The 27,935-nt window shown below is 39.4% G+C and overlaps 1 protein-coding gene across 5 annotated transcripts in view; it reads right to left on the bottom strand.

The window, feature by feature from the left end:
* Positions 1-8,069: 8,069 nt before the first annotated feature.
* The window catches only part of LOC142832957 (zinc finger protein 431-like), a 50,273-nt gene continuing 30,407 nt past the window's right edge, over positions 8,070-27,935 (bottom strand). For 2 of the 5 annotated variants that reach the window (XM_075943810.1, XM_075943873.1), the window contains exons 2-4: positions 12,035-12,161; positions 11,775-11,835; positions 8,070-10,638 (exon numbers count right to left, since the gene is read on the bottom strand). In XM_075943810.1, coding sequence (XP_075799925.1) covers positions 9,597-10,638; positions 11,775-11,835; positions 12,035-12,161 — 1,230 coding nt within the window. In that variant the 3' untranslated portion in view covers positions 8,070-9,596. Of the gene's footprint in view, positions 10,639-11,774; positions 11,836-12,034; positions 12,199-14,083; positions 14,136-19,605; positions 19,748-27,935 lie in introns of those variants that run through there. The other 3 variants (XM_075943867.1, XM_075943846.1, XM_075943856.1) reach the window with 3 other exon arrangements.

Genomic DNA, 27,935 nt, shown 5'->3' with positions numbered 1-27,935 from the left:
AATTCCTTACAAGCCATAAGTGCTTTTGGCAAAATAAAATATTCTCACTTTATGTATGTGTAGCACCGATTCTAATTGGTCTTAATAATAAAAATCCAGAGCCAGATATCAGGGTAAATGTTAAAGATCAGAGAAACAAAGGAGCAAGCCACAGCCACCTCTTTCCTCACCAACTCCTCAGCTGAAAAGGGCCAAGCTCCTGCCTCTGCCCCACCTTATAACTTCCTCTCTCCACCTAGCCATATAATGTTCTGTTTTCACCTCCCAAGTGCTGGGATTAAAGTTGTGTGCCACCACTGCCTGTCCCCTATGATTAACTAGTGGCTAGCTCTGCACTCTGAGCTTCAGACTAGCTTTATTTGCTAGAGAACCAATAAAATATCACTACATGTGTGTTTGTGTATAAAAAAGAGAATATCTTCCATGTGAATGTAGATGACATCCCAGACAGCAGTGTGTCAAGTCAAGTGGATCGGGAGTTGCAGGTAGTTAGGAGCCTCCTGACTTGGGTGTTAGGATCCAACAATAGGTCATCCCCAAGAAGAGTATCTGCTGATCCACCCGTGCAGGCACAAAGTAACTTTTATCCACTAGAGTAAATCTTCCATATATTATGAAAAATAAAATAACTAAATAAATGGTGAGATAGTCAATGATCCTAGTCAGGAAGATGAATCAATATTATGATGTTAGGCATGTACAATTTGCAGCACAAATTGAACATACTCAAAGAAAACTCCCACCAATTTATAAAAGAAAGCATGATTGTAAAGCTATATGGAAACCAGAAAAATTCAGAATGCTCAATAGGACTGTGACGAAATAATACATATATTGACCTCTATGCGCATCTACAACAATCAAGAAAGAGTGATAAATTTGTGCACAATTAAACTCATGGAAAGAAAAAGTCAATAAAAAATCTCAAAAGTCTAGTGAGGTTTAAACAAACAACCTAAAGAAACTCAGCTAGGAAAAATGTGATCTTAACCAATGTTATACAACTGCCTATGATTCTATACATAGAGAAATTAAGTACACAAAGATTTCACAACTCCCCTAAACCTGATTTAAAGTAAAAACTAAGCTTTTATGTTATGAACTCTCCAGCTGCTTTCTGCCTAGAGAGAGGCACCGTCCTCTGGAGTGTTCTCTGGATATGGAGGTGATCAGAGAAGTCTTTTATGCCTCTGCCAACCCTATTTCCCCTTTGGTGTCATCAAATGCAGACATGGTGACATAAGAAATATCAAATATGAATCTTTCCTATCAAATAGTATCAAAGTTGAGTTTAAGGTATGGAATTTAAATCTCAATACTTCCTTCACCAAGTAAAATATTTATTCCAAGATCCAAGTCTGATTCTAGGAATTTGATGGCCTGGAGCAGTGCCTCCCTTCCCCTTCATTTCTTGTGCACCAATTCCTTTCATACTCACATAATAAATAAGATTGTGAGGCTTGATTCCAAATATTGGGAAAAGGACACAATAACAGCTTTCCTCAGGATAAAACCAACTGCAGTTCCTGTCAAAGTGAATTCCCTTTTCAAGAGCACACCCTCCTGATTAAGAGAAAAGTTGTCTCTGTTCAGAGACTTAGTTGACTTAGCAATTCATTTGAATTAGCAATTCACAGGTTATTCTAAGAATATAGGTCAACCAACAAACCACTCAGGTGGCCTCACAGCATAACTGGTTCCAAAGAGCTTCCGTAGTTGCCCTCTGGCTCTGGAAGTCTGCAGTTCAGCAAAGGAACTCCAGGGCTGGAAGTCACTAGTGACTATGGTACAAGGAAATTAGCAGGGCCAATCTTTACATACCAAAGGTAAGATGTACTAGGGGGAAGAGAAATCTATTCCTTTGGGGTCAAGTCATTGGGGGAGGAAGGGTTGAGGCACGTATTTGACTTGAAAATTGAGTGCAAGAAATCTCCATAAACCTGGCGGTGGTGGCGCACGCCTTTAATCCCAGCACTCGGGAGGCAGAGGCAGGCGGATCTCTGTGAGTTCGAGTCCAGCCTGGTCTACAAAGGGAGTTCCAGGACAGGCTCCAAAGCTACAGAGAAACCCTGTCTCGAAAAACCAAAAGAAAAAAGAAAAAGAAAAAAAAAGAAATCTCCATAAATGGAAACTGAGGACAATGCAAGCCAAGATGGGAAAACAACCTAAGTAAAATGAGCTCTAAAGAAAAAGAGACAGAAAGACAAAGAAACTGAAGAAAGAAAATACTTCCCTTAAGCAGAGGGAAACCTAGTCTTCTGCCTGAGCTACCGGCTTCCTTAATACAACCTGTCCTACCTTGACAAAAGAGATTTAACACAGCCCAGAGAAGAGCTCCCAGGGCTGCTTCAGGGTAGCAAAAAGAAAGCCACAGACTATTGGGGTTTAGAAATAATTTTTATCCATCTGAGGGAATAAGACTCACACATGTACTGAGAGTCACTTGCTTTAATTCTCTCAAGTTGAATTTCTCTTTCTTTATTGCACAGAGCTTATATACACCCAATAGAAAGCTTTGAGTAATAAAAACTGGTTACATTTGAAGGTCACATTACATTTCTTGAGTAAATGGTAAGGAGCAAGTAGAGCCATCCTAATACCATATGTGAAATAAATCTGCCAGCTCTTCCATTAGTGTGTCAACTGTAACTGTAAATGGGAGATCCGGCCATTCCATTATCTACTGAGATAGATTATAAAAGGGGGCAAAGTTAAATTATTTGAGAGTCTAGAAATTAGAGAAATTGTGCATTATAGTCTATATTTATAACTGTGATAAATATTCTATACTAACATTCCTAACGGTGTTGGTTTCTTGTAGCACTGCACAGACAGGAAAATGTAGAGTGCAGTTGGTACGAGTATGAGCAGATAACCATGGCCATTAGTGGCTGCGAGGCTCCATGGTGGGCAGGCCGTAATGCGACGTCAGGAGTATAGTGCTGAGTGCTTGGAACTTTCTCACGGACACCGACATTAAAAGAATCCCAAAACCTAAGATATATTCTATCCTGCATGAAACCTCAGATCACAAGGAAAGAAACTTGTAACTCTTTTGCAGGATTATGAAATTAGATGATCCTCTGTAGTCCTGGCTAGCTGAGAAACTTTTCCTGCGGTATGACTAGATGGGGAGAAAAAAAGGCTGTTTCTCTCTGAACCTTGGTTAATTGCTTTTTCTGTCAACCACATAAATTTCAGGATCTAAAATGAACAGTTAGCTGAATCTGGCATCTTGAATCATAAAACGTAGCTCATGCAGAGAGTTAACTGCTGAGAAACTTGTGCAGGGAGTTAATCATTGGTCTTATGTTATCAGCAAGAGAGAAGCTTGCAGCAAGGTTGCTCTATGACCATAACCTTGGTTCAACAAAACAGACACCTGGCAACTTCGATTTTGTGAAACTGGACCGCAGCTGGCTATCTGCCCTTGTAAACCAGGACAGCATTTTCTGAGAAAGTTTACCTTACAATCCATTTGCAGGGGGATTTGGACTAATTTGACCTTACTTTGGAGCTGCAAATCAGCTGAAGGTATAAATGCTATCTTTGTACTTGGCAATACCATTAATATCCTATGCCAGTCTAAGCTAATGACCTAAAAGTTTTCTAGGTTTCTCACAGTATTTGTGGAACAAAGGCCTAGCTATGAAGGCATACTGTATTCATCAAAATTACGCAATATCAGAATAAATCATCTTTTTGCCAGTCCACAGAAAGAAATGTGCCCAAGATATTCATAAAGAAAACATACTGTCAACTCAGGTTGTGGGAGAAAATTGCATGGCTGTTTAAGGAAGACATGTAGCAGTCGATGAGAAAATTGCAGACAGAGGCAAACAGTATTCATAGTCCATGACAAGACAGTTGATGTCCAGTAGTGCTGCCCATTAGGGAATTAATCATCTGGAGGGTTGACCTGTTGAATCTTAGTTGTCAACTGCAGCATATGGCCATGGGTTCTGGCTGAGACTGAACAATGGAGGACTCAAACTTAGGTTTCATCTTTCCTTTGCATGCATGGCATAGCGTTATCCATTGTATCTCTCCCTACCCAGTTCACTGAGAGAATCTGGGAAACCTGGGATCAAGTCTGGTGGAAGGATCAAAGGCAGTCTCGTTGTGTGGTTAAGTCTGATGGTCTTAGGTAATACCATGAGACCAAGCTTTTCTGAATAAAAGTGCCACAAAAAGCTAAATTCAGTTTTACTACAAACTGAAGAATCATTTTAATAAGAATTTTTAATTTTAATAAGGATAATTAAAACCAGTCTTGTTGAAAGAGAGAGGGCCTGCTTTTGGTCCCAGTCACCCGGCTAGCATACACCCAGCATAATCACACAGAAACTGTATTAATTAAAACACTGCTTGGCCATTATCTCTAGCCTTCTATTGGCTAACTCCATATCTTGATTTAACCCATTTCTATTAATCTGTAATCACCATGAGGTCATGGCTTACCGGGAAAGATTCAGCATGTCTCACCCGGCATCTCCATGGGGACTCTCTCTCTCTGCTTTCTTCCTTTCAGAATTCAGTTCTGTCTTCTCTGCCTACCTAAGTTCTGCCCTATCAAGCCAAGCAGTTTCTTCATTGATTAACCAATGAAAGTAATACATAAACAGAAGGACCTCCTATACCACTATCTCATTTCACAAAGTGACTCATCAGAGCCAAGGGTTTTGGTGAAGTTGTAAACCAAAATGCAGGGCCTATTAGTGTAATTGCCTTGTAAACAAAGTGGCTTTTTTTTTTCTGACTCTCCTTCTGTTACAAATTTGGGCTTTATCTCCCACAGTTCAGCATTATTTGAGCTATGTGTAAAGACAGTCACACAGTCAAGAAACCTGCTTCTTACTACCAGGTACTTGTTCCTCTCTCCTATGTAAACATAGTCTCCCGTCCTACAATTATCTTTATTGACAGGTATGTGGTCAGCATTCAGGGCCATTTAAGACATTTCCAGACTTCCAAGGACATAGAATTGCTACATGCCCAAAGCTGTTAATTCACTGCTGTTCACATAGATAGAAAAAATAAGCATGCCTTGGTTTTACCTCACTTATAGATATGAAAAGTGATGACCTAAAACTAAGCTTGAATTAAAAGATTCCTAGCTCCTCACTTCACCTTCACCTCAGTTTACTGACGATTCTAGTTTGGGAGATTTACTGCTTGTGTCTTACTCTCAAGAAAAATAGCTAACTATCTACCCATAGCCCAAAGGAAGACAAACCTTCACTGGTGCCCCTGATAAGCATCAACTTTGCTAAAATTGAAGCTTGCAAACATTTAACAAAAACACTAATGGACCAAGGGCCATAAACTTCCCAATGCGTGAAAGGTTTCTTGAGTCTTTTTAGCTGGGTAAGAACAAAGAGAGCTAACAGAAATGCGAACAGAAAGAAGTGTGAACAGAAAGAAGCTGGAGCAGAAGTTAAAACAGAAGCAAAATCATCCCAGAAATTCAGAGACAGAAAAATAAAAAAAGAAGAAAAACAACATAGCAGAGAAATGGAATTGAAATTAGGATTGAGACAGAGAACTAGAGCTAAGAAATTATAGACAGGACAGAAGAACTAGAATAGAGTACCAGGAAGAGAGAACAATATAGAGACGGGGATAGAAAGAACGTATTATGAATACACTTATTGACCCTCAAATTTTATTTCCTTCTGTTTATTGTGGCATCATTATTTTGAACCCTGAGAGGAAATCTTAGAGGCTGAACCTTTAAGGTTTCTGTGGCTTTAAGGTCTTGTGGCTTTGGTTAAGCTGTCAGTCAGCTGGTTTTTAAAACTTGTCTGTTTCTCCCCTGATCAATTTTTCTGTATTCTTTCCCACATCTTGTGGCTATTTGCCCTCAGAAACATCTTTAAATACCAGGTCTAAGTTTGCATCTCATTCTATCAATCTTACATTTCCCCAGGGTCACCTTGGCTGAAGTAAAGATATATTTAGGATCAGCCACTCACTCATATTTTATTGCTAATAATGTCGTATCATAGGGTCTGAACAGTCTGCTCAGCAACTAAAAGCAACAACTGCTCATTTACAGGGCCTGGCTATGATTACAAGCATGCAAAAGAAAGCTCACAACTCCCTGGAACTTCAGCCATGGAGCATCTGACACCATCTTCTGGTATCCCCTGGTACCTGACAATCATTTGTTGTGCACAGTTGCGAGACCTATACACATAAATTAATTTTTTAAAAATAATATATACATGAAGAAAACCTTTATAATAATCTGGAACCACAAATATATCGCTATTTTCAACATTTGCATTTCTGGTTCCCTAAAAGGCCAGAAGTAGTATCAGATTTCTTAGACCTGACATTACAAGTTATTTTTTTAAATTTAAAACAATATTATTTTCCCAGCTCTCTCTCATCCTCTTGCTTCCCCCATTTTCTCCTCATCCCACCCCATCTACTCCTCTGACATGATGAGACTTCCCACAGGGAGACAACAAAGATCGTCACAACACTTGAGGCAGGACCAAGGCCCTCTCCCCTGTATCTAGGCTAAGTAAATATCCCTCCATAGGGAATGGGATCCAAAGAGCCAGTTCATACATTAAGGATAATTACTGGTTCCACTGCTAGTGGCCTCAGAAAGTGCCCAAGCCAAACAACTGTCACGCACACTCAGAGGGCCTAGTTCGGTCTTATGCAGGTTCCCCAGCTCTCAGTTCAGTCAGCGAGCTCCCACTAGCTTGGGTCAGCTCTTTCTGTGGGTTTTAGCATCACTGTGTTGGCCCATTTGCTCATAACTCCTCCCTCTCTATGCCTGGACTAGAGAAGTTTGATCCGTGCTTAGCTGTGGATCTCTGCATCTGTTTCAATCAGCTACTGGATGAAGGTTCTATGATGGCCCTTAAGGTAATCATCAATTTGATTATATTTAGGTACTCTATACACTATTGCTTAGATTCTTAGCTGGGATCATCCTTGTGGATTCCTGGGAATTTCCATAGTACCTGGCTTCTCATTAAGCTCATAATGGCTTCCTTTTTCAAGGTATGTCTTTCCTTGCTCTCCCTCTCTGTCCTTCACCCAACTTGACCTTCCCAATCCCTCTTGTTCTCCTCCCTATGTCCCTTCTCCACTCCTCACTCCCCTACCTCACTAATTGGGTTATTTTCTTGCTTTGTTAACTTCTTTCATTTAAAAGTGTTTTAACTATGTTCATGTGTTTTAACCTGGGCCATGGTGTCTATTATCTACTTTTTCTATGTGAGCTCTACACATAGAAACCCAGTTAGTCATCTGACTGCTAGTGGTCTTAATGGTACTTATTTGGGTTAAACAGTTATTTTTGTTTGAGGTGGATGGGAGTATACATATGCAACAGACCAACTGCAGAAATAAGAAATAATTTTGTGAGGTTAATATGGTTCAGGTCATCAGGCTTAGCAGCAATCAGCTTCACTAAGTCAATTCTCTGGCTTTCATTTGTATTTCTGAGAAAGTGTTATCAAAAAGTGTTTAGTGGATAAATTAACCCATCCAGAAGAAAGTGGTAGCAATATATTATTTTCATTTGCAAATATGATTCTTGTTTAAATTGTCATATTTTCCTCTATCCTTGGAGGAAAATATATTTACAATCTGACAAGACAGTGTTTTAGTGATACAAAGTTTCAGGTAATCATATTTGAGCATCCGTGAGAAGCCTCAGAGGAAAATGTGATCACCATATGAGGAAGGAAAAGTGTAGACCCTACAAAGTTGCCTTCTACTTTCCACATATCTGTCCTTGCCTAAAAATCATACCGGACATATGAAAATGCTGTTTTGGATACACGGATGAGGTATTTACTGTTTCTTATATTTCTTTTAAACAAGCATTTTAGCATTAACATTGTTAAAACATGAAGAGAAAACATGAGGTACTGGGAATTCATCATCTACCTCTGGATTGTACTCAGGAGGCTGAAACATAAGGACCATGAGTTCAAACACCTCCCTTACTAACTACTGACATCCCAGTTAGGCTGGATAACAAACATCGCAAGGAAATTTATAAAAATATGAAAAACAAAACCAGGAACATCAGTCCATGACCCTTTCACAGACAGATTTATTTGCAAATTATGATCACAAACTGACACATTTGGTGACTGATATCCCATTTAATACATTGCAGCAGAAAAATAACTATCATAACTATCATTAAGGAGAAGCACAATGGAGGAAGAGCAAAGTCACAGAATAAATATAAGAACATCAAAATAAAATTTAGCAAGTGGATTTGCCATATATAGCATATTTTAATATCGACTTCAAATGTTGCAAAATAGAGACCACAATGTAGTTATTTCCACCATCAGTCTTGAGGGAACATGGTAGTAATTTACGTTCTTCGAGGTTAAAATGAAAAAGATTTTTTTCTCTTTGAAACTGATGGCAACTATGATATCTAGAGTCTTTATCCAATCATTTACATGAATATGGTCTTTCTCTTGTATGAATTCTTCACTATTTCCTGATTTCAAGTTTATATAGAGAGGCTTTAAAAATGTATATGACTGGAGACATGGCTGAACAGTGAAGAAAATTTCATTCCCAGAAACAAGGTCAGGTCTTTTACATCTTCCTATAATTCCTGCTACAAGAAGATTCAAGGGTCTAACCTTCTTGGGAGCCAGAATGCACATTCACATACATACACAAATATATACTAACATCTCATAATTAAAATTAAATAAAATCTTTAAACCAATTTTCACTCATGAAGGAATTTCTCAGATAAGTATTCATTCCTATCACACAGGTGTTGAGGGCATCTTACATACTTTGACTTCATCATGCATTGGTTCAGAACGCAAGCATGTAGGCTTGAAGTCAGAAAAATCAATCTCCAGTTGGCAACATCATTTGAGAAGATTCAGGACATGCTGCCCTCTTGGAGGAAATATGTCATTAGGGATATGCTTTCATAATTTATATCTAAAAACTATTTCCTATTCCCACTCTCTGCTTCAAGCTACAGGTTGAGGATGTGAGATCTTTGCCTCCTGCTTTAGCTGCCATGTCTGACACCTGTTGCCATATCACTTTCATGGTATCCCTCTGGAATCAAGAGTCAAACTCTTTCATAAGTTGACATAAACATAATGTTTTATCACAACAACAGAAAAGACACAAATATCCATAAACTTTTACACCTGAATGTTATTTCATGTCATTGAAGAGATGCATGAAATCTAAAAGAGTTATTATGTCATTTAAATTCATAGGGCTTTTTCCATGAGTTTGCAGGTACAAACAAAATAAAGATGGGCATTATACTTCTTGAACAGATTAATGATATGGTCAGATTTTTTTTCTTCAGAATAAATACACTCGTGAAACATAAATGTGTTGGCTAAAGATCTGTATGGGCTTTTTTTTTTTTTAGGTCGTCAAAGACTATTTTGATAGGCACAGGTTTTAACAGAATGATTGCACACTGAAAGTTTAAATCTTGTATAAAAGCTAAAATGAGATGCAAAACCTTGACTACATTTATAGGAATTCTCTGTAGTATGTTTTTTTTCCAATGATGCAAAGACTACAAAGACTGTAAAGGCTTTACAACATTGATTACTTCATAGAGCTTTTCCTCCTATTTGTTTTCTTCTATGTATTTGGAAAAGATTCTGTTGTGAAAAGACTTTCTCATATTGATTACATTTGTTGGGGTTCTCTCCAGCATGTGTTCTTTTATGATAGTTGAGTTGACTCTGTTGTGCAAAGGCTTTACCACATTGTTTACATTCATAGGGTTTTTCTGCAGTATGTGTTCTTTTATGTACTATAAGACTACAGTTACTTGCAAAGGCTTTACCACATTGATTACATTCATAAGGTTTCTCTCCAGTATGCATTCTTTTATGTCTTTGGAGATGATACTGCTGTGAAAAGGCTTTCTCACAATGATTACATTCATAGGGTTTCTCTCCAGTATGTGTCCTACTATGCCTTAGAAGATGACTTTTCTGCGCAAAGCCTTTACCACACTGTTTGCACTCATAGGGTTTCTCTCCAGTATGTGTTCTTTTATGATTTTGGAGACTACAGTTAACTGCAAAGGCTTTCCCACAATGATTACATTCATAGGGCTTCTCTCCAGTATGGGTTCTTTGATGCAATAGAAGACTGCTTTGACATGCAAAGGCTTTCCCACATTGATTACATTCATAGGGTTTCTCTCCAGTATGTGTTCTTTTATGCCTTTGGAGATGATAATGTTGTGAAAAGGCTTTCCCACAATAATCACATTCATAGGGTTTTTTTCCAGTATGGGTTCTTTCATGTATTTTCAGGTGACTGTGACATGAAAAGGCTTTATCACATTGGTTGCATTCATAGGGCTTCTCTCCAGTATGTGTTCTTGTATGCATTCGAAGATGACTGTGAAACGCAAAGGCTTTCCCACATTGATTACATCCATAGGGTTTGTTTTCAGTATGTGATCTATTATGATTTTTGAGAATACTCTGATGTGTAAAGACTTTACCACATTGATTACATTCAAAGGGTTTCTCTCCAGTACAGATTCTTTCATACCTTTGAAGATGATTATGATATGCAAAGGCTTTAACACATTGAGTAGTTTCAGATTTATCTTCAGTATGGCTTCTTTTGAGCCTGCAATGAAAATTGGCATATGTAAAAGCTTTACCACATTCATTACACTGTTGACTATATCTGTATAAATTAGTTTACAATTTGGTTTAATTATAAAAGGCAATCAGATCTTAAGCTTTTATCACTTTGTTTACACTCATGTTGATCCCCTTTATTAAGGACTGTTTTTCATTTTTGAATACACCTATGTAAGAGCCTTTCTTATAGGACTCACGTTTAAAGAATCAGTTTTTCGTAAGAGATTTTTCATGTAGTTGAAGAGAACTGGGAAAAGTAAGAGCTTTACCACACATTAGGTTCATAAATTTTCCTACACTGTGAGTTATACCATGTTTGTAAACTTAACCATGACAAATAAAATTATTTCCACATTTCCAGTATTCATAGGGCTTTTCTGCAGTGTGAGTTTATTAATGTATTTCCAATGAAGCTAGAAAAGCAATTACTTGTAAGCTTGAATCACATTCAACAACTATATTCAATATGGGGACAACTAGAAATCTTCTAATTGTTCTGAGAGGAAGAAGGATACGTCATTACAATCATTATTCCATGTTCATATGACTTGTCTCCATAGTGACATATTATATACCTATTAAATGGAGAAAAACAAATAAAGGGTGTCCATGTAGCATTAACACATTTGATTTTCTTTTTCTCCTACATACAGTATAGTAACTAAGGTTTCTCCACAACAACTGCCCCTTGGTTCTTGAATCTAACTACACCTCCTCTCATTAAACTTAACAGAGTCGCAACAAGAATATGAGTAACATAAGGTCTGCTATGGACTATTTGCTTCTTAGAAGGTTTTGGACATATAATACTTATAACCTATTCAACATGCAAACATTTTGTAATGGAATTGTGTGAAACTAAATAGCCTGGCAGTTCAACAGCATAGCTCTCATGAGGCTATGATTGAAATGGTGCTATCAGTTAATTGTTTTCTTGTCTTCCTTCTGAAATGAATAGCTTGCAAACACAATTCACCTGCTTGACATTGGGGTACATGGTTTTGAGAATTTAATAATTATCAATGCCCTTTAAGCTGTGCTAATATACTATTGCTTTCTTCGAGACATCTTAAAATTTCTTCTGAGGCCCATTTCTATTAGCTTGCACATGCAAATTACCTTCCATGTCTGCTTGAACTTTGACAATGTTCTTCAATATTATGATCTTCCCATTTGTAGCCTAAAATATAGTATAAGAAAATATATGTTATTTGAAATTGAGCAAAATTTAAATTATATTCAGTGAACTTGAAAACCATGCTTGTTTTTTTTTTCGTATTATCCTTCCACAGTCTCAATCATAATTACAGAAGAACATCAATAATCAAAATCAAGTTGTCCCCTTATTTTAAAATGTGAAGGAAAACTCACAGTCTTACCTATAGCAGTGAGGTTCCTACAGGTCTCCAGCATCACATCATTGTAGAGACTCTTCTGGGAAGGATCCAGCAAAGCCCACTCTTCCCGGGTGAAGTCAACATGCACATCATCATAGGTCACTACATTCTAAAATATCCCATAGATGTGGACAAAGAAAATGATACTGAAAACACAGTAAATGTATGCTTCTTTGAAAATATAGTTATTTAATTCTCATGCTATCCACACGTATTCCATGACACAGAAACTCTATTGCAATCACCAAGTCAGTTTAGAAGAAAACTGAAGAGGAGGATCACCTTTGTCATTTTTGAACCCTTTGAATGAGATTATCATCTTGCTAGAGAAATGTGTATTAACAGACATAGAGAGACAAAAAAAAAAAACAGATGAATAGTACTGAGTATGCATCAGAGAAATTGTATGAACAATTCCAACTACAAAAAAAAGTGTACTGGCTCATGCTTTTAATTGCAGCACTCAGAAAGCAGAGAAAGGTAGGTCTGCATCTGAATAAAAAGCTATTCTCATTTATACAGTCAATTCCAGCACAATCAGAAATACATATTAAGACCCTGTCTCCTCTGCAAAAGTCAAACAAACAAAAGGATAGAAAGAACTCAGTGGTTTTGTACTGAAATTCCCACAAAGAATTATGCACTCACTCCAGTTCTGTACTCACCTTCCAGAAACATAAAGTACCTGTCTGAAGTTTAACAATAATAAGATATTAATGAAAGGAACTGCAGTTTTAAGCAGATGAAGACCGGACCAATGTAAATGTTGATAATAAATAATCAACATAGAAGATGTGAGATGGCTCAGCAATAAAGAGTTCATATGGTCTTTCATATGGTGGGTTTAAAAGCCAGTGCTTACGTGGGGAATTACAACTATCCATTATCTAAGCTCAGGGGTTCTGAAGTCATCATTTGATAATTATGAGGACAAGATACCCAAGGGGTGCACATCCATGAATGCAAATAAAAGACTCATTCATTTTAAAAAATTCAAAGTAAATACAACAGGCAGAAAGAATGTCACACACCTACAAATCCAATGACTCAGAAGGGCCAGGCAGCATTAGTGTCATGAATGATATCCTCTGCCTAATATCAAGATTGAAGATGGTAGTGGAGCACAGTACAACAGGACATACTCAACATGTACAAAAACCTACATCCCAGGCCCATCACCAAAAACATAAAAACAATACAAAACCCAGGATGTTGGCCCACCCTTAATCCCAGCATTTGGGAGACAAAGTCAGGTAGATCTCTTAAGTCTGAGACCTTCTAGGTCTACAGAGCTACTTTCAGGACAGCGAGAGCTACACAGACAAACATTGTCTTCAAAAGCATAACTAAGAAAATAAATACAGCATGCTACCAAAATGGTTAAGCCATTCAACAGCAATGGTTTCTACTGTATCTTATATAACTTAGGGACAAAGTCTATAATGCTGGTGATGTCATAAAAGAACAAGAAGGAAACTAGCTTGATCAGTTTCAACCACAACACAGTAGACACACACACAAAATAAAATAGGTTATGGCTAAGGGCACTCATCTCCAATCCCCAGTGAGTGATTTCATCCAGAAGGGTTCATCCTATTTAAGGTTCCACCAGCAACCCTAAAGAGAGCCACCAAGGAGAGACACATGTTCAAATACATCATCTGTCTAGAAGGTATTGAATTCAATCGACTACATTCAGACCCAAGTCACAATAGGCTCATGGTCATCCATGAAGAAAATACAATTAGCCACTTCAATGATCCTCAGAGTCTACAACAGCCTCTATGACATTCAAATTTTCAAAATGTCTTCTGAACTTTCAAGATAAGCTCTTGAATGTGACAGCTTGTAAAATCAGAAAACAAGTCATATCTTCCCAAAACACAACTGGAACTTTATCTCAGGTGAAACAGAACACAAGATAGGTCAAATGTATTGGGCCAGGAAAACATAGAGGAAAATTAAAGACATGAGGCTAAAATAGCAATGAATTTGTGGGGACATGAATTGTTACAGCAATAGAATACTCACCAGACTAACATTTGCCCAATCTGAGAAACAAACAATAAATTAACCTATGTTACTGGAAAAAATACTACAAGATATTATAAACAGTCACTGAACATTCAGGTTGTACAAGAACAGGGCACAACAGCTGCTGATCTTTCAAAGACACCAACAGTCCTAACTTTAAAATGGTTGACAGACAAACCTGTATGAGTTGCACAAAAGCCATTAACAAGAGAGAAACTGAAGACTTTAGAACACTGTTCTAAATAAATGGTCAGCAAATTGAAGAATCAACCAGCCCTTGGAATACTCCTATATTTGTTGTTTAACAGAAATCTGGAAAATGGTATCAATGGAAGATTTTTCCCACAGGGACTATTAAATAGTGATCCTGTGCCAATATTTTATATGGCAGTCATTCGAAATAATATGTTAGCAATGTCCTGATTCTAGAGTTTTCCGTTATATGAATGACATTTTACTATCTGATTCAAATGTAGAGATACTTTAGAAAGAATGTTTAAAGAAGTAAAGAAAATGTTGTCTTGTTGGGGATTATAAATTGCTCCTGAAAAATAAAAGAAATATCTATCAATTATTTAAGCTATCATAGGTTTACAAAAAAAATTAGACCCCCAAAGTGCAAACTAGACTGATTGCAGACTTTAAATGATTTTCAAACACTGCTAGGAGACATTTCAAATCTTCGGCCCACTATTTGGTTAAAATCTGAAGGACTGGTTAATGTAAATAAAATCTTAGATGGTCACAAGGATTTAAATAGTCCCAGGAATTTATCAGCTGAAGCTGAGAGAAAATAGAGTTTGACAGAGGAGAAACTATAGAAGGTACATGTGGAACATGTGGATCTGAATCTTAACTACGTTCTGGTCATATTACCCTCCAAATATTTCCCTACAGGAATTTTAATGCAGAAGTAGATAATATCTTAGAATGATTATTTTTACCACATAAACCAAGGAAAGCAACTGAAAACTTAGATAGAAAAGATCTCTGAGATAATTCTAACAGAAAAATTGAGACTTTGTCAATTAGCAGAATAGACTGAGTAGAAACTATAGTACCTTTTATTTAATAAGGATGAAACTCACAAGTTATGGGCACAAAATGAACCCTGGCAAAGAATGATTAGTAGTTTTTGGGAGAGATTAACAACAAATATTCCAAAAGCCAGAGAATTCAAGCAATAAAGAGACTTAGCGGGATATTTCCTTCCATTGTACAGAAAATACAAATAACTAGAGCCCCTACATTCTATAATATTAAAAATGAATCAAAAAAGGCAGGTTACAAATCAGAAAATTTAAGTAAAGTGGATCAAATCACTTATGAGTCTGTCCTAAAGTCAGAATTATATGCTATTCTCATGGTACTGAGGGATTTTAATAAACTTCTGAAAAATGTTGTCGATTTGCAATATATAGAAAGAATTGATTTGCATATAAAAACCACTGAATTTATGTCAGATAATACAAAATTGACATCTAAAACCAGAAAAATAACAGTCCTGTTAGGCAGGGTTAAAACATTAAACACAGATCTATTTTGGTTAAACTACTGTAACTATAGCTAATTGGTTTCATGATAAGGTCACTTTTTCCAGATTCTTGATTGCCCTGGTTTATGGACCCCAAGAAATGGTCAATCAGGACATTTATGGGGCATCTAAAATTGATTATCTGATTCCAAAGATAATCTCAACTACTGTTGAAAGAGGAAAGCTCTCAAGCACCATTTCTGCCTCTCACTTACTGCACTGTGCCTCCAACAGGTTCAAGGTTGGTCTATGAACCCAGTTCTTGCACAGGTCCCTCTTAATTTATAAATCCTCACTAAGAGTCAGGGAGATTGGTGGCCAATCATTAACTGGCTTATTTTTCCTTCTCACAGATCACTCAAGGCCCAGACTGGAAAGAGTTTCAGGACTCTCTACCCAGCACTGGGGAACAGAGGCAGGATTGTTCAAAGCAATTCTCAATTACATGGCATGCGACAGTGATATTACAAGTTCACAGTCTCCCATGCCAGTCTGGAAAAGCCTCACTCTACCCAGAGAATACAAACTGAACAAATCTCAGTAACCAAGGGCAGGGACCAACAGAACCTCAGTCTGGCTCATGGTCCATGCCAGTACAAGCAGCCTTGACAGCTCAGCTAATTTTTATTTCCTGGTCGGGTGACAGTGGCCCCCACATTCACCATGCTATGGTTGTGGTCTTCCTTATAGCTCCCTACAGCAGAACAATAGGAGAATCCTGGAAAGAACCTGTAAGACAGCTCCCACTGGTGCTCTTCATTGCTAAGCTTTTTCAGAGTCCCTAGCTAGAGTCCTTAGCTAGCCCCACCCAGCTGGGCTTCAGGACATTTGCAGATTCCATACTGGGTAAGCAGAGAAAAAACTACTCAGGAGCAAAAACTCTCTCAGGTTTGTCCTTCCATACTAAGGTCAGAGAGAATCCAAATATGGGAATTTTGTTGTTTCATAAAATCTACCATTCTCTCAGATCATTTTCTGCTTCTCTTTCAAAGTACAGGGTCCTATGCATACACATTCAATTACATACTCTATGTCCAGTGTTGTCAACCCTTTTCTTCATAGCTGTGAGGTCCTGCAACCAAACACAAGTCACATTCAAACAGTAACCGTTGTTAAACAAAAAGAGGCCATGGATTAGAACAAAATGAAGGGTCTTTGGGAGGGCTTGGAGGCAGAAAAGAGACATGGAACAATGTAATTATAATTCCAAATAATTCTCTTAGAAGAATGAAACAGGCTTATGGCCATGTGCTCCAGAGACTAGGGAGCTGTATTAGAAACCACCAAGCACTACTCACATCCTTTCTCTCAGGGTATACACATCTTACACCTGAACAAACAGTCATAATAATCGGGGCCACAACATTTTATCCAGTTCTTCGATTTAGGTTGAACTAGTGTAATTACAGTAATTGGTTTTATGAAAATTCAATTCTTTATCCAGAATCTTGATCGTCTGGTCTGTGAACCCAAGAAATGCCAGTGAGAACATGTATTGATCATCAAAAATCGATTACATCTCTACTCATTGCTAATGTCAACTACTGTCAAAGCAGGAAGGTTCTCACCCTCCTTAAGGCCCACCCCTTTCTCCACTGTGACTACACCTACCAGTTTGTCAGTGAACTCAATTCACACACAGGTCCCACTTCATTTGCAAATTAACAATGACGTCTAGAGTAGTTAAAGGATACTCATTCACTGGTCAATTTTCCTCCTAAAGACCAGTCTAGAACAACTTAGAAGGAGCTGTAGGACTGTCTGCTCAGCCTTGGGCAGCAGAGGCAGCATTAGGTGTTCAAAACAATTCTCAGTTATATAGTGTGAAGCTAGCCTGAGGTACAGGAGAAATTGATTTAAACAAGTAGTTCTCAACCTTCTGCATGCTGTGACCCTGTAATACAGTTCCTCAAAATGTGGTGACCCTCCAACCATAAAACTATTTTCAATGCTACTTCATAACTATATCTTTGCTACTGTTAAGAATTATAATATATATCTGTTTTTACCCATGGTGTGAGACCAGTCCTATAATAAAGTCATTTGATCCCCAAAAGGGAAACATGACCCCTAAGTTTGAGAAACATTGCTCTAAACTGATACAAGTAAACATATAAATAAATAAACAGCACTTAAGAAGAAATGGAATGAAACCCTTAAACTTTGAAATATTGAAAAATGGAAAAAAAGATGAATGATGCATTTAAAGAAAATGAATTTTTAAAATGATACAAATAATTGCTGTCTTAAAATAATAAAAATAAATGGAAAAATATGTAGCTATACTGACTTTGAAATAAAGTTGGCACTACCCTGGTAGAGGGAATGCCATTCATAAAAGAGTGTATGACTTTGTCCCATGTAAATGTTAGCCACTGAGTAACACATGGAGTTACAGCCAAAGGCCTGTGTCTCAAAACTCTCAGCTGACTTAGCTGTGCCAACCAGAATTGCACACATCTGAATTGGAGTGTTTGCTAATTAGAAACTGAATACTTAGTAGTTCAAGCCAACCTCCCTAAAATGTCTCAAATCAAGACACCCACCAATTCTGCCTTCAGTCACATGGAAGGAATTAATACATCAAGGAAATTACAGAGAAAGTCACTCACCATGCTCCAGCAGTCCCTCATTGTAATGGAGACCCCTGCAGATCACTGCCTTCAACTTCAGTCTGTGATCTAGCTGCTGTCTAGTCTGTTTTCCCCTACAGTGTGGACAGTACACTGTTCCTCCTCTTCTGGTCTGAAGGGAGAAGCTTTGCTCCACACACAAACCCTTTCCCTGTTCTGCAACAGGCAGTCCACTCTGTGACTCAAACTGGTAATCTTAGTACTCTTGTGCTGCAGGTGTGTATTGCCAGCTTTAGTGTGGTTAGTCAGGAGCATAACAAGGGCAATGCCCTGAGGGGTCAGACAGTGTCCAAGTCCACCTCAAGCAAGGTAGTAGAAGACCTTGACTCAAAAGTGCTTTTCTAAAAGACTGGAGAAGCTGCTGTAAGGGTCCCTTGAGCAGCATCTAGAGGCTGTTTTTATTTTATTCTCTTTTTTCAAGACAGGGTTTCTCTGAGTAGCCTTGCTGTTCTGGAACTCACTCTAGTACACCAGGCTGACCTTGAGCTCATAAAGATGCATCAGCCTCTGCCTCCAGAGTGCAGGGACAAAAGGTGTGAGCCACCAGGGATAAAGGTTGCATTTTTAATGGGGAGGGGGAGGAATGGGCCTCTCTGCTGGTTGTAAATCAGGCTGGCCTCCTTTTTTATGGGAATGTAGATACTTAAGCCTGGAGAACAAACATTTACATCTTATCATACTAACTCCAACAGGCTTGGTTAGCTGCTGCTTGTTTTGTGAGTAATTGGAATGCAGTACTCCTTTACCTAAGTTCTACCTCGCGACCCGATACCTCCTAAGAACTGGTAAGTCCTTATACCATCAATTCTACTCTTCCACATCACAGGTTAGCAGTAGAGTGCTGCTCTACAATGGAGACACCATTTTACAAGCGCCATAAAATTAACTCCAGATCGATCCTAAACGTAAAAGTTAAATGTTAAAACTGTCGAACTTACGGAAGATATTAGAGAGACCAGCACTCTCTGATTCTTGCAAATGTGTTCCCTAGCGACAACACAAGCACTAAGGGCGCCGATATTTCACAGTGATGTCAACAAGGATAGTTCAAACAACAGTCCCAATCCAATGCTCTGCACAGACGCAGCCGGCATAGTTAAGTTACTCAGAGACTGCAAGCGAATTGCAGAGAATACACAAGACCGCTCCGGACCACACAGGAAAATGCAGAACCACACTGGGGCATGCTGGACCAGCAGAACTATGCCGGACCATGCCAGACCAGGCAGGAACATGCCAATCTCTAAGTTTGGCCACTGGCTCCCACCCAGGCAGGGGAGGAACCGCCACATTCGCTTTCTTCGCTCAACAGACTGCTCCTCCTAGTCTGGGAATTGCAGCCCCAAGCTCACCGTGTCGTGGTTTTCTTGGTCGCCCATACTCTTCGTTCCGCTCCCTGCATCAGGAACCTAAGCACAGAACACGCAACACAGCATAGGAAATTACTGGAGTCAGCTTCACTTCCAAGCCAAGCCTGAAGCGGGCTACCGGAAGGATCCGGCACAGCTTGTGATGTCAGGTCGCTTGGAGAGCCTCATTGGCTAGTGAAGCTTGAGTGACAAGAGCACCGCCCATAGGGTTAAACTGTGCTTAAAGACACAGCACAATGATTCCTGACCCTGCCACCTACCCCAGAGAAAGACCTTTTCTAAAGCAGCAGATATATGCATTTCAATAGCACTTGCCCCGGTCAACAACTGTAGATCCTGCTGTCTTCCAGCTCTTCTTAGGCACTTCCCCTTCTTTGTCCTGGGCACAAATTGTACAACCATGTGGGGTGGAGTGATTCTCTGTCACAGGGGTGGAAGGGTGTCCAGAATATTTAACATCTGAACAGAGATTTAAGAACACAAAAGGAGCGGTTTGTTAGGGTCAGCTAACAAATCCATTTCTGAACATGATCACAGTGTTAAAAGTAAAGACATTTAGGTACATTCTTCTGTACAAACATATAAATTATAGAAATGGTGGAAAGAAATGGTCTCGCATGTTTATCTCGTACCACGGTTCTTAACTGAAAACCAGGTTTACAGAGAAAGTACATTGCTTTGGAGCCTATGTAACCTGTCAACCTTGATGTCCGATGTAAAAATGACTGTAACAATGCCACAGTTCTCACAGATACAAAAGGTAGAGAACACAAATACAGAAAACATCAAGAAAAAGTGACTTATCAGCACTCAATACTCTGTTCTTAGATGGACAGTTATGATGAACTCTCTGACCCTCAGAATAAAACTGCTTTTGCCTCTGAACAGGCTGGCTCAGTGGAAAGGCGACAGCTGCTTCCATGCAAGACCAGAAGGAGTTCATTGTAACTAGCCCTGGCTGCTCTGTGTTTGGGGCTGTGGCATCACTGTAGAGATTTCAATCCTTCTGTTTTGTAAGTTTTTTATTTAAAAAAAAACGCTTATATACCGTTTTGCTGGCATGTTGTCTGTGCCCAGTACTTACTGAGGCCAGAAGAAGGCAAGAGATGTCTGGGACTGGAGTTGCCTCAAGTGGTTAGCCTGCACGTGAGTCCTGGATATGGAACCTGGGTCTCCTACTTGCTGAGTCATCTCTCTAGCCCTCTTTTTACTTAAAATTTATTACCGTAAATTGATAAGTAAAAATATTACATCAATTTCCCATTTATTCCTTCATTCCCCCCTCCCTTCCACATTCTTCCTCATTTAGTATGGGTGAATATATGCTGAATTACATGACTACAACATGCTGTGTCCATTTTTTTTATTGTACATATATGGAAAATTGGCTCACCATGTGTTATTGGATAAACAATTAGGGAGCTAATCTCTGTGTGAGGCCTATTCTCTCAAATGAATGATAATTGTACTTTTAAATCAGCATCAGAAGTCTCACCAAACTAGGCTGCGTTGGACAGGAAACATAATCAAGAATAGAAAACTTAGGGTGGAAAATGCCATACTAGTTAAAAGCACTGAAGATTCTTTCAGAGCATCCACCTTCCACTTTTAGTATATAACTTTTAGTATATATAGAAGTGCACTACTATCTTTATCTCTAGTAACAGGCATTCTGACACGACCTCCTGGCCTAACTGACCACCATAAGAAGGAGAGATTTAGCCCATAAAAATTATTTTTCAAGCTATGTGTGGTATCACACTAGTTTAGTACCAACAATCTGGACACACAGTTAAGATCACTGTGAGTTTTAAAGCCTGTGCTACAGAGTCTACACACACACACACACACACACACACACAAAGAACAAAGCTTAATAACATACAAGAATAGGAACTTAGAAAAATTGGGACACTTAATAAATTAAATTAGAAAATTAAAGACCTTTCAAGTGTCTGTCACTAGTTTCCAGAGAATCATTTTCAAAAATAAATATGGCCAAGCATGCAAGCATACGCCTTTAATCCCAGTCACTGTGAGAAACTGAATGTTTGACAGTGGACAACCACCTTACCATGAGACATGAACTGCCCATCATGAGCTGAATGTTATTGAACCCACCAACTCATACAGTAGGATATGTAGAGCAGAAATCTATTATCAAATGGAAGAAGTATATAGAGATAAGGCCCAAATAGGTCCTGAAGGCACAAGCTAGCTACTTGAAGAAGTTGCTCAAATGCCTATGATTTCTACTCCTGTTACAATGCCTCGTGCTGTCAAGCATGGACTTATACCCTCATTGAATCTTCACTATGGTTGACTGAGGAAGAGAAGACAAGTGCCATGTTGACTGATGGTTCTGTACATCATGAAGGCACCACTAAGAAGTGGACAGCTGCAGCAGTCCAACCCTACTCTGGGACAAGTCTGAAAAATACTGGTGAAGGGAAATCTTCACAGTGGGCAGAAGTTCAGGAATTACACTTGGTTATATAGTTTGTTTGGAGGAAAAAAGGACAAATGTGCAACTACGCACTGATTGATGGGCTGCAGCCAATGGATTGACTGGATGGTCAGGGACGTGGAAAGAGCATGATTGGAAAATTGGTGAGAAAAGAAATCTGGAGAATGATGGAGGTGGGTCTTGTATTTATCTGTTGCTTTCATTGGTTAATTAATAAAGAAAACTGCTTGGCCCTAATATGACAGAAAATTAGGTAGGCGGAGTAGACAGAACAGAACGCTGGGAGGAAGAGGAAGTGAGCTCAGACTCGACAGCTCTTCTCTCAGGAGCAGATGCCTCAGCAGAGACGTCATGCCCCGATCCCAGGCAGACACACTCGATGAAGCTCTGACCTAGAATCTTCCCGGTAAGACCGGTGCTCACAGATTATTAGAGATGGGTTGATTGGGATATCAGAATTAGCCAGTAAGGGCTAGAGCTAAGGGCCAAGCAGTGATTAAATGAATACAGTTTGTGTGTAATTATTTCGGGGCATAAGCTAGCCGGGCAGGCGGCTGGGGTGTTGGGGACGGACGCAGCCCCGCCGCCGCCCATATTACTACAGGGGTTCCTTCATCTTTTATGAGCTTCACTATTGCTATGGCACACAGAATCTCTGTATACCTTTAAGTGAGCCTGTGACAATGCAGATGGGGGGTAACTGAGCCTTTTCCCACACCAACTTAAATGCATGGGCAGACCCAGCCTGAAAGGGGAGATGCTGTACCACAAGTAATGACAGGATATCTGGCATCATGGGGGATTAGATGACTTCAAGACACAGTTTACCTAAGTGCCCAGGTGTTTCAAAATTGCCTAGCAAACCCCTGCTGATACTGTGGGCTTGGAACCATGATCACATGAAGTCTGCTGTATGTGATACCAGGAGAAAGAGGCATAATGAAACATTCTTTCTTGAGCATAAGGCAGGATGATCACACTTCTTCTGCCTATTCCTGGGGGAGGCTCCCATGAGGGAAAGTTGGACAGTGCCTGGGATATCTCCCTTGAGGAAGGGCTGTTCCCATGACTATCAGAATTCCCTGTGCATGCTGGGTTCTCACTCCCGGTGTTCCACATCTGCCCACAATGCCTTGTGATCTTTGAGTTTCAAGGACTGTCACCAAGCTCTTAGGGAACTGTCCTAATGAGGCCTATGGGGTAGAAGTAGTCAGGAGCCATCCCTGCTCCATCACAGAGAATAGACAGACCTGAAAGCCTGCTCCTGAGAGTTAATTCTATCAGTCTGGTGTCCTCCAATCCTAGGCAAAGGTTATTGAAAAGTCGAAGGAACATAGGTTATTGAAAAGTCGAAGGAACTTTCATACTCAGAATCCCTGTGAAAGATTGAAACACGTTCCATTGCATATATTCACTGGTGAATTTTTTGCTTTCAGGCTTTTTGTTTGTTTGTTTGTTTGTTTTGTTTGTTTTTTGTTTTGTTCTTTTGATCCAGGATCTCTGACAGCTCAGGCTTCTTACACCTTGAGCTTTTGATCCTCATTACTCCTAAGCCTTGAGATGAGACACATACACCATTATGGGCAATTTATGTGGCATTGAGGATGGAAACCTGACCTTCAGGAATCCTCGACAAGCATTCTACCAATTGATCTACAGCACTAGGCATTTCATTTGTTTATCTAGGCTGTTCTGAATTTCATTTAGTTCCCCAAACAACCTTGGAGTCCCATCCTTCTGTCTCTATCTACTGAGTGCTGAGACCACAAGTGTGCACTGCCACACCTGATTCTGAGGCCTGTATCTTTAACCCCATAGTGCAGCTGTCAATGGAAGAATTGCAACTATTATCCCCATAGTCAGGTGACTCAGACATGAGGTGGACACAGGGATGTAGGTAGCTCAAAGTTGCTGGGTTGTCTATAACCTTTTTGTGATGAACATTGTTTCCTGTTTCTTTGTGTGGTCCTTGTCCCAGAACTCATTTTGTAAACCAGCTGGCTTCCAACTCACACAGAAATGCCTCTTGTCCCAAGTGCTGGGATTAAAGGCATACTCCACCACTGCCTGGCAATGAAGGTCTTTTTGGATCACCTCAGGTGACAGGTGATGTGTTTCTGGTCTCAAATCTTTTGAATGCACATAAAGAATTTTTAGGTAATCAGAGCAAACCACAGCAGAGACCCTCAGAGTCACCATAAAAACAGCATGGGAGGCTCTTGACATGTACACCTAACAAAATAGTAAAGATAATGATAACAACAAAATCAAAATTGTGGCACTATATCAACCTCAAAAAGATAAAATATTTCGATATGTCACATAGGGAGTGACCAAATGTGATTTTTACAATAAACAAGGAGTCTATGGACTTGAATTTAGGTGCAACAAAAACTGAGTCATTGAAGCATTGCTGGGTGCATGTGAAGTGGTGAGGTTACTCTGCAAAACTGTTCACCAGTTCCTTCAGTGGACATTACACAAATGTTTTCCTGATATCCAAGAAACCCTTGGTTGGATCCCCAGAAGCCAATAAAACAAGGCATGGTGGTATATGCCTATGATCCTAGCACTCCTTGACCACATAGTGAGTTCAAGCCAGCCTGGGCTGTATGTCGTCCAGACTCAAATGAACAGATATACAAATAAAAATCAAACTGACTATCTGCAACTGACTGTGATATAATCTGCCGGAGAAATTCCAGCACTCTGGAGATGGAGGCAGAAGATTAGGAGTTGCAAAGTAACTCAAGATCTATAGTGATTAAAACTACATTTGTATTAAAACCAAAACACATGGGGTACTGTAGCATCTTCCTGAATTGAAGGGCTTGGGAGGTGGAAGTTGGAGGATAAGGTGTTTAGTGTCATCCTAGGATACATAGCAAGGTCCTGAGCTACATGAGGCAATGGCTCAGTGAAACAAAGAACAAATCAAAAACCTAAACAAACACTATCAAAAACTAGACACGGAAGCTTATCCCAATCATTCCATTGTAGGCCTATATTTCTGTATGGCACAAAAGCCATAGGCCCAGTCTGAGCTGATCATGTAGCTCTGCAGACATGATGTCTCTGCCTAACAACAGCAAGGATGTAGATCTCCTGAGGAGAGGTGTTGATTGCAACTGGTCAGGATGTTTGGTGCTTCCTTCCTTTGTAATTTGGAGGATGTCTTATAGAGATGCTAATTCAAGGCCTACCTGACTGCTAGATGCAGACATGACCAGAGCCCATGCACCTGGTTGCCTAGGAGATAGCCTAATGTGTTCCCGCTCATTTTGGTGTGGGTATATAAGATATTTGGAGAATAAAGGGTAATCTGGCTTTTTCCATGATGACCGAGTAAGCTGTGTCAGTTTTATTCCTTGCAACTCCGTTCCAGCCTGGTTAGGGAATCTGTGTTGGACCCACACGGGCTCCGACATTCCATGACTTTGGAGACTGAAGCAGAAGAATTGTTCTAAGTTTGAAGCCTGCATTACTTTAGAATGAGATCCTGTCTCAAAAAAAAATTAAAAATTATATATCTGTGTGTCATAGTGGCACATGCCTCTAAGCACAACTACCTGGGATACTGAAGTAGGAGGATCCCAGTGCCAGCCAGGCTATATAGTAAAGCCAAAAACCACCTGGGCAACCTATTGAGACCCTATCTCAGAAGAAAATTTTTTAGGGCAGACTCAAGGGAACAGGCCTGTAATACCAGGTCTAGAATAAAATTGGTCATATTCGTAGCTTTAGGGCTATGGAGACCGGGAGCTATCTCGGTTTAGTTACATTAGTAGCCTTACCAATAGCCAGCATGAATGTTATCAGACACAAAAGTTGACAGGTATCACTGGGGAGGAAGAAATAGCTGAGTTCTCTGTTGAGTTCAAGACCAGATGGTCTCCAAAGACAGTTGTGTCATCAGGACTTGCAAGGTTGGTGCAGGGGTGTTGTAATCTGAAACAAGATTATAGAATGTCATGTGTTCGAGGCCAGCCTGGAATAGATGGAGAAAGGAAGTTTCAATTAACCAAAAAGAAAAAAAAAGCATGTTTGATTTCCAGACCTTTCTTCCTCTCTCATTTTTCTTTAATGCCATTCTTTTCTGAGTTATAAGGGATGCTCTGAAGTGAGTTTCTAACTACAAATAAACAATCTGGACAAGCAAGATGGTTCATTTGTATAATGGTGCCTACTCCTAAGCATGAAGATCTGATGTGGGTCAGGAACCACATCGTTGGAGAAAACCGACTCCTGTAAATTGTCCTCTAACACCCATAAGCACACTCCCCACCCCCAACAGCAGCAGCAATAAACATGTAACTTTTTAAAAAAAAATAGACTGATATTGTTCCATAGAACATTGACAAGGGATTTTTTTTATACTATCACTACTCTTAGAATCTAGTGACTCTGATGGTAAGGACACAACCACTTATCTATTGATTTTTCATTTATTCACTGAATGGAGGAACTTTAATCTTGGTTGTCTTGAAATTTAGATCTATAAACATTTATGTAGAACATTTCCAAGCACATTGCTTTGCAGCATTGAAGACCCCTGTGTAGCATGAAATTTCAGTCCCAACCTGTCCTGCAGCCATTCAGTTGCAAAGAAACAAAGAGAAGCTTATATTAATTGTAAACTGTTTGGCCTATTAGCTCAGGTTTATTATTAAATAACTCTTATAACTTAAATTAACCAATAATTTTTATCTACGTTTAGCCATGAGGACGGTACCTTTTCTCAGCAAGACATTCTCATCTTGCTTCCTTTGCATCTGGCTGGTGACTATGTCTCTACCATTCTTCTTCCCAGAATTCTCCTAGTCTGGTTGCCTCACCTATACTTCCTGACTGGATACTGGCCAATCAGTGTTTTATTAAACCAATATGAGTGACTAATCTTTACCGGTTATAAGAGTATTATCACTTTTTTCTTTTTATTTATTTATTAAAAATTTCCACCTCCTCCCTTCCTTCCATTTCCCTCTCACTCCCTCCACTCCCTTTCCCCCTCTCTCTCCAGTTCCAAGAGATGTCAGGGTGCTCTGTCCTGTGGGAAGTCCAAGGCCCTCCCCACTCCATTCAGGTCTAGGAAGGTGAGCATCCAAACAGACTAGGCTCCCAAAAAGCCAGTGCATGAAATAGAATCAAAATCCAGTGCTGTTATCATTGGCTTCTCAGTCAGCCCTCATTGTCAGCCACACTCAGAGAGTCGGGTCTGATCACATGCTTGTTCAGTCTCAGTCCAGTTGGCCTTGGTGAGCTCCCATTAGATCGGTCACACCACTTCAGTGGGTGGATGCACCCCTCGCGGTCCTGACTTCTTTGCTCATATTTTCCCTCCTTCTGCTCTTCATCTGGACCTTGGGATCTCAGTCCAGTGCTCCAATGTGTCTCCCCTTTTTTTCTTTTCAAACAAGAATCTGAATCTAATCTCCTTTGTCTAGCCTTTTTTTCTGGTTATTATCCATAATAACTTGTAACTAACATGTTAGATAAAGACAAGCATCTATAATCCATTTTTGGGGAATGTGGATATAGTTTTCTATGCTACTTCCTGCTGATTAGGGGCATTGATAATATTATGGGGACCAAAAAATACCTTAGGATTATGGTAACATCCTGAATATAATATTATGTTAGGCTGGATCATCTCAGCCAGCAGTCTTGAGGCTGTTTGGAATATACAACTCAGAGGAAACTGCTATATAGGCACTCTTAAATTTTGGATCATCTGAGCCATCTGTTACTGTTGGAGATTTTTCAGCGGTCTTCCTTGATTAAACCTTATTTTTCTCTCTTTTTTAAAAAAATGCTTTTTTTTTAAGATTTATGTGTTTATTATGTA

The sequence above is a fragment of the Microtus pennsylvanicus genome, chromosome 1 (assembly GCF_037038515.1).
Source record: "Microtus pennsylvanicus isolate mMicPen1 chromosome 1, mMicPen1.hap1, whole genome shotgun sequence".
Taxonomy (NCBI): Eukaryota; Metazoa; Chordata; class Mammalia; order Rodentia; family Cricetidae; genus Microtus; species Microtus pennsylvanicus.
This window is presented reverse-complemented; position numbering and strand designations above follow the sequence as displayed.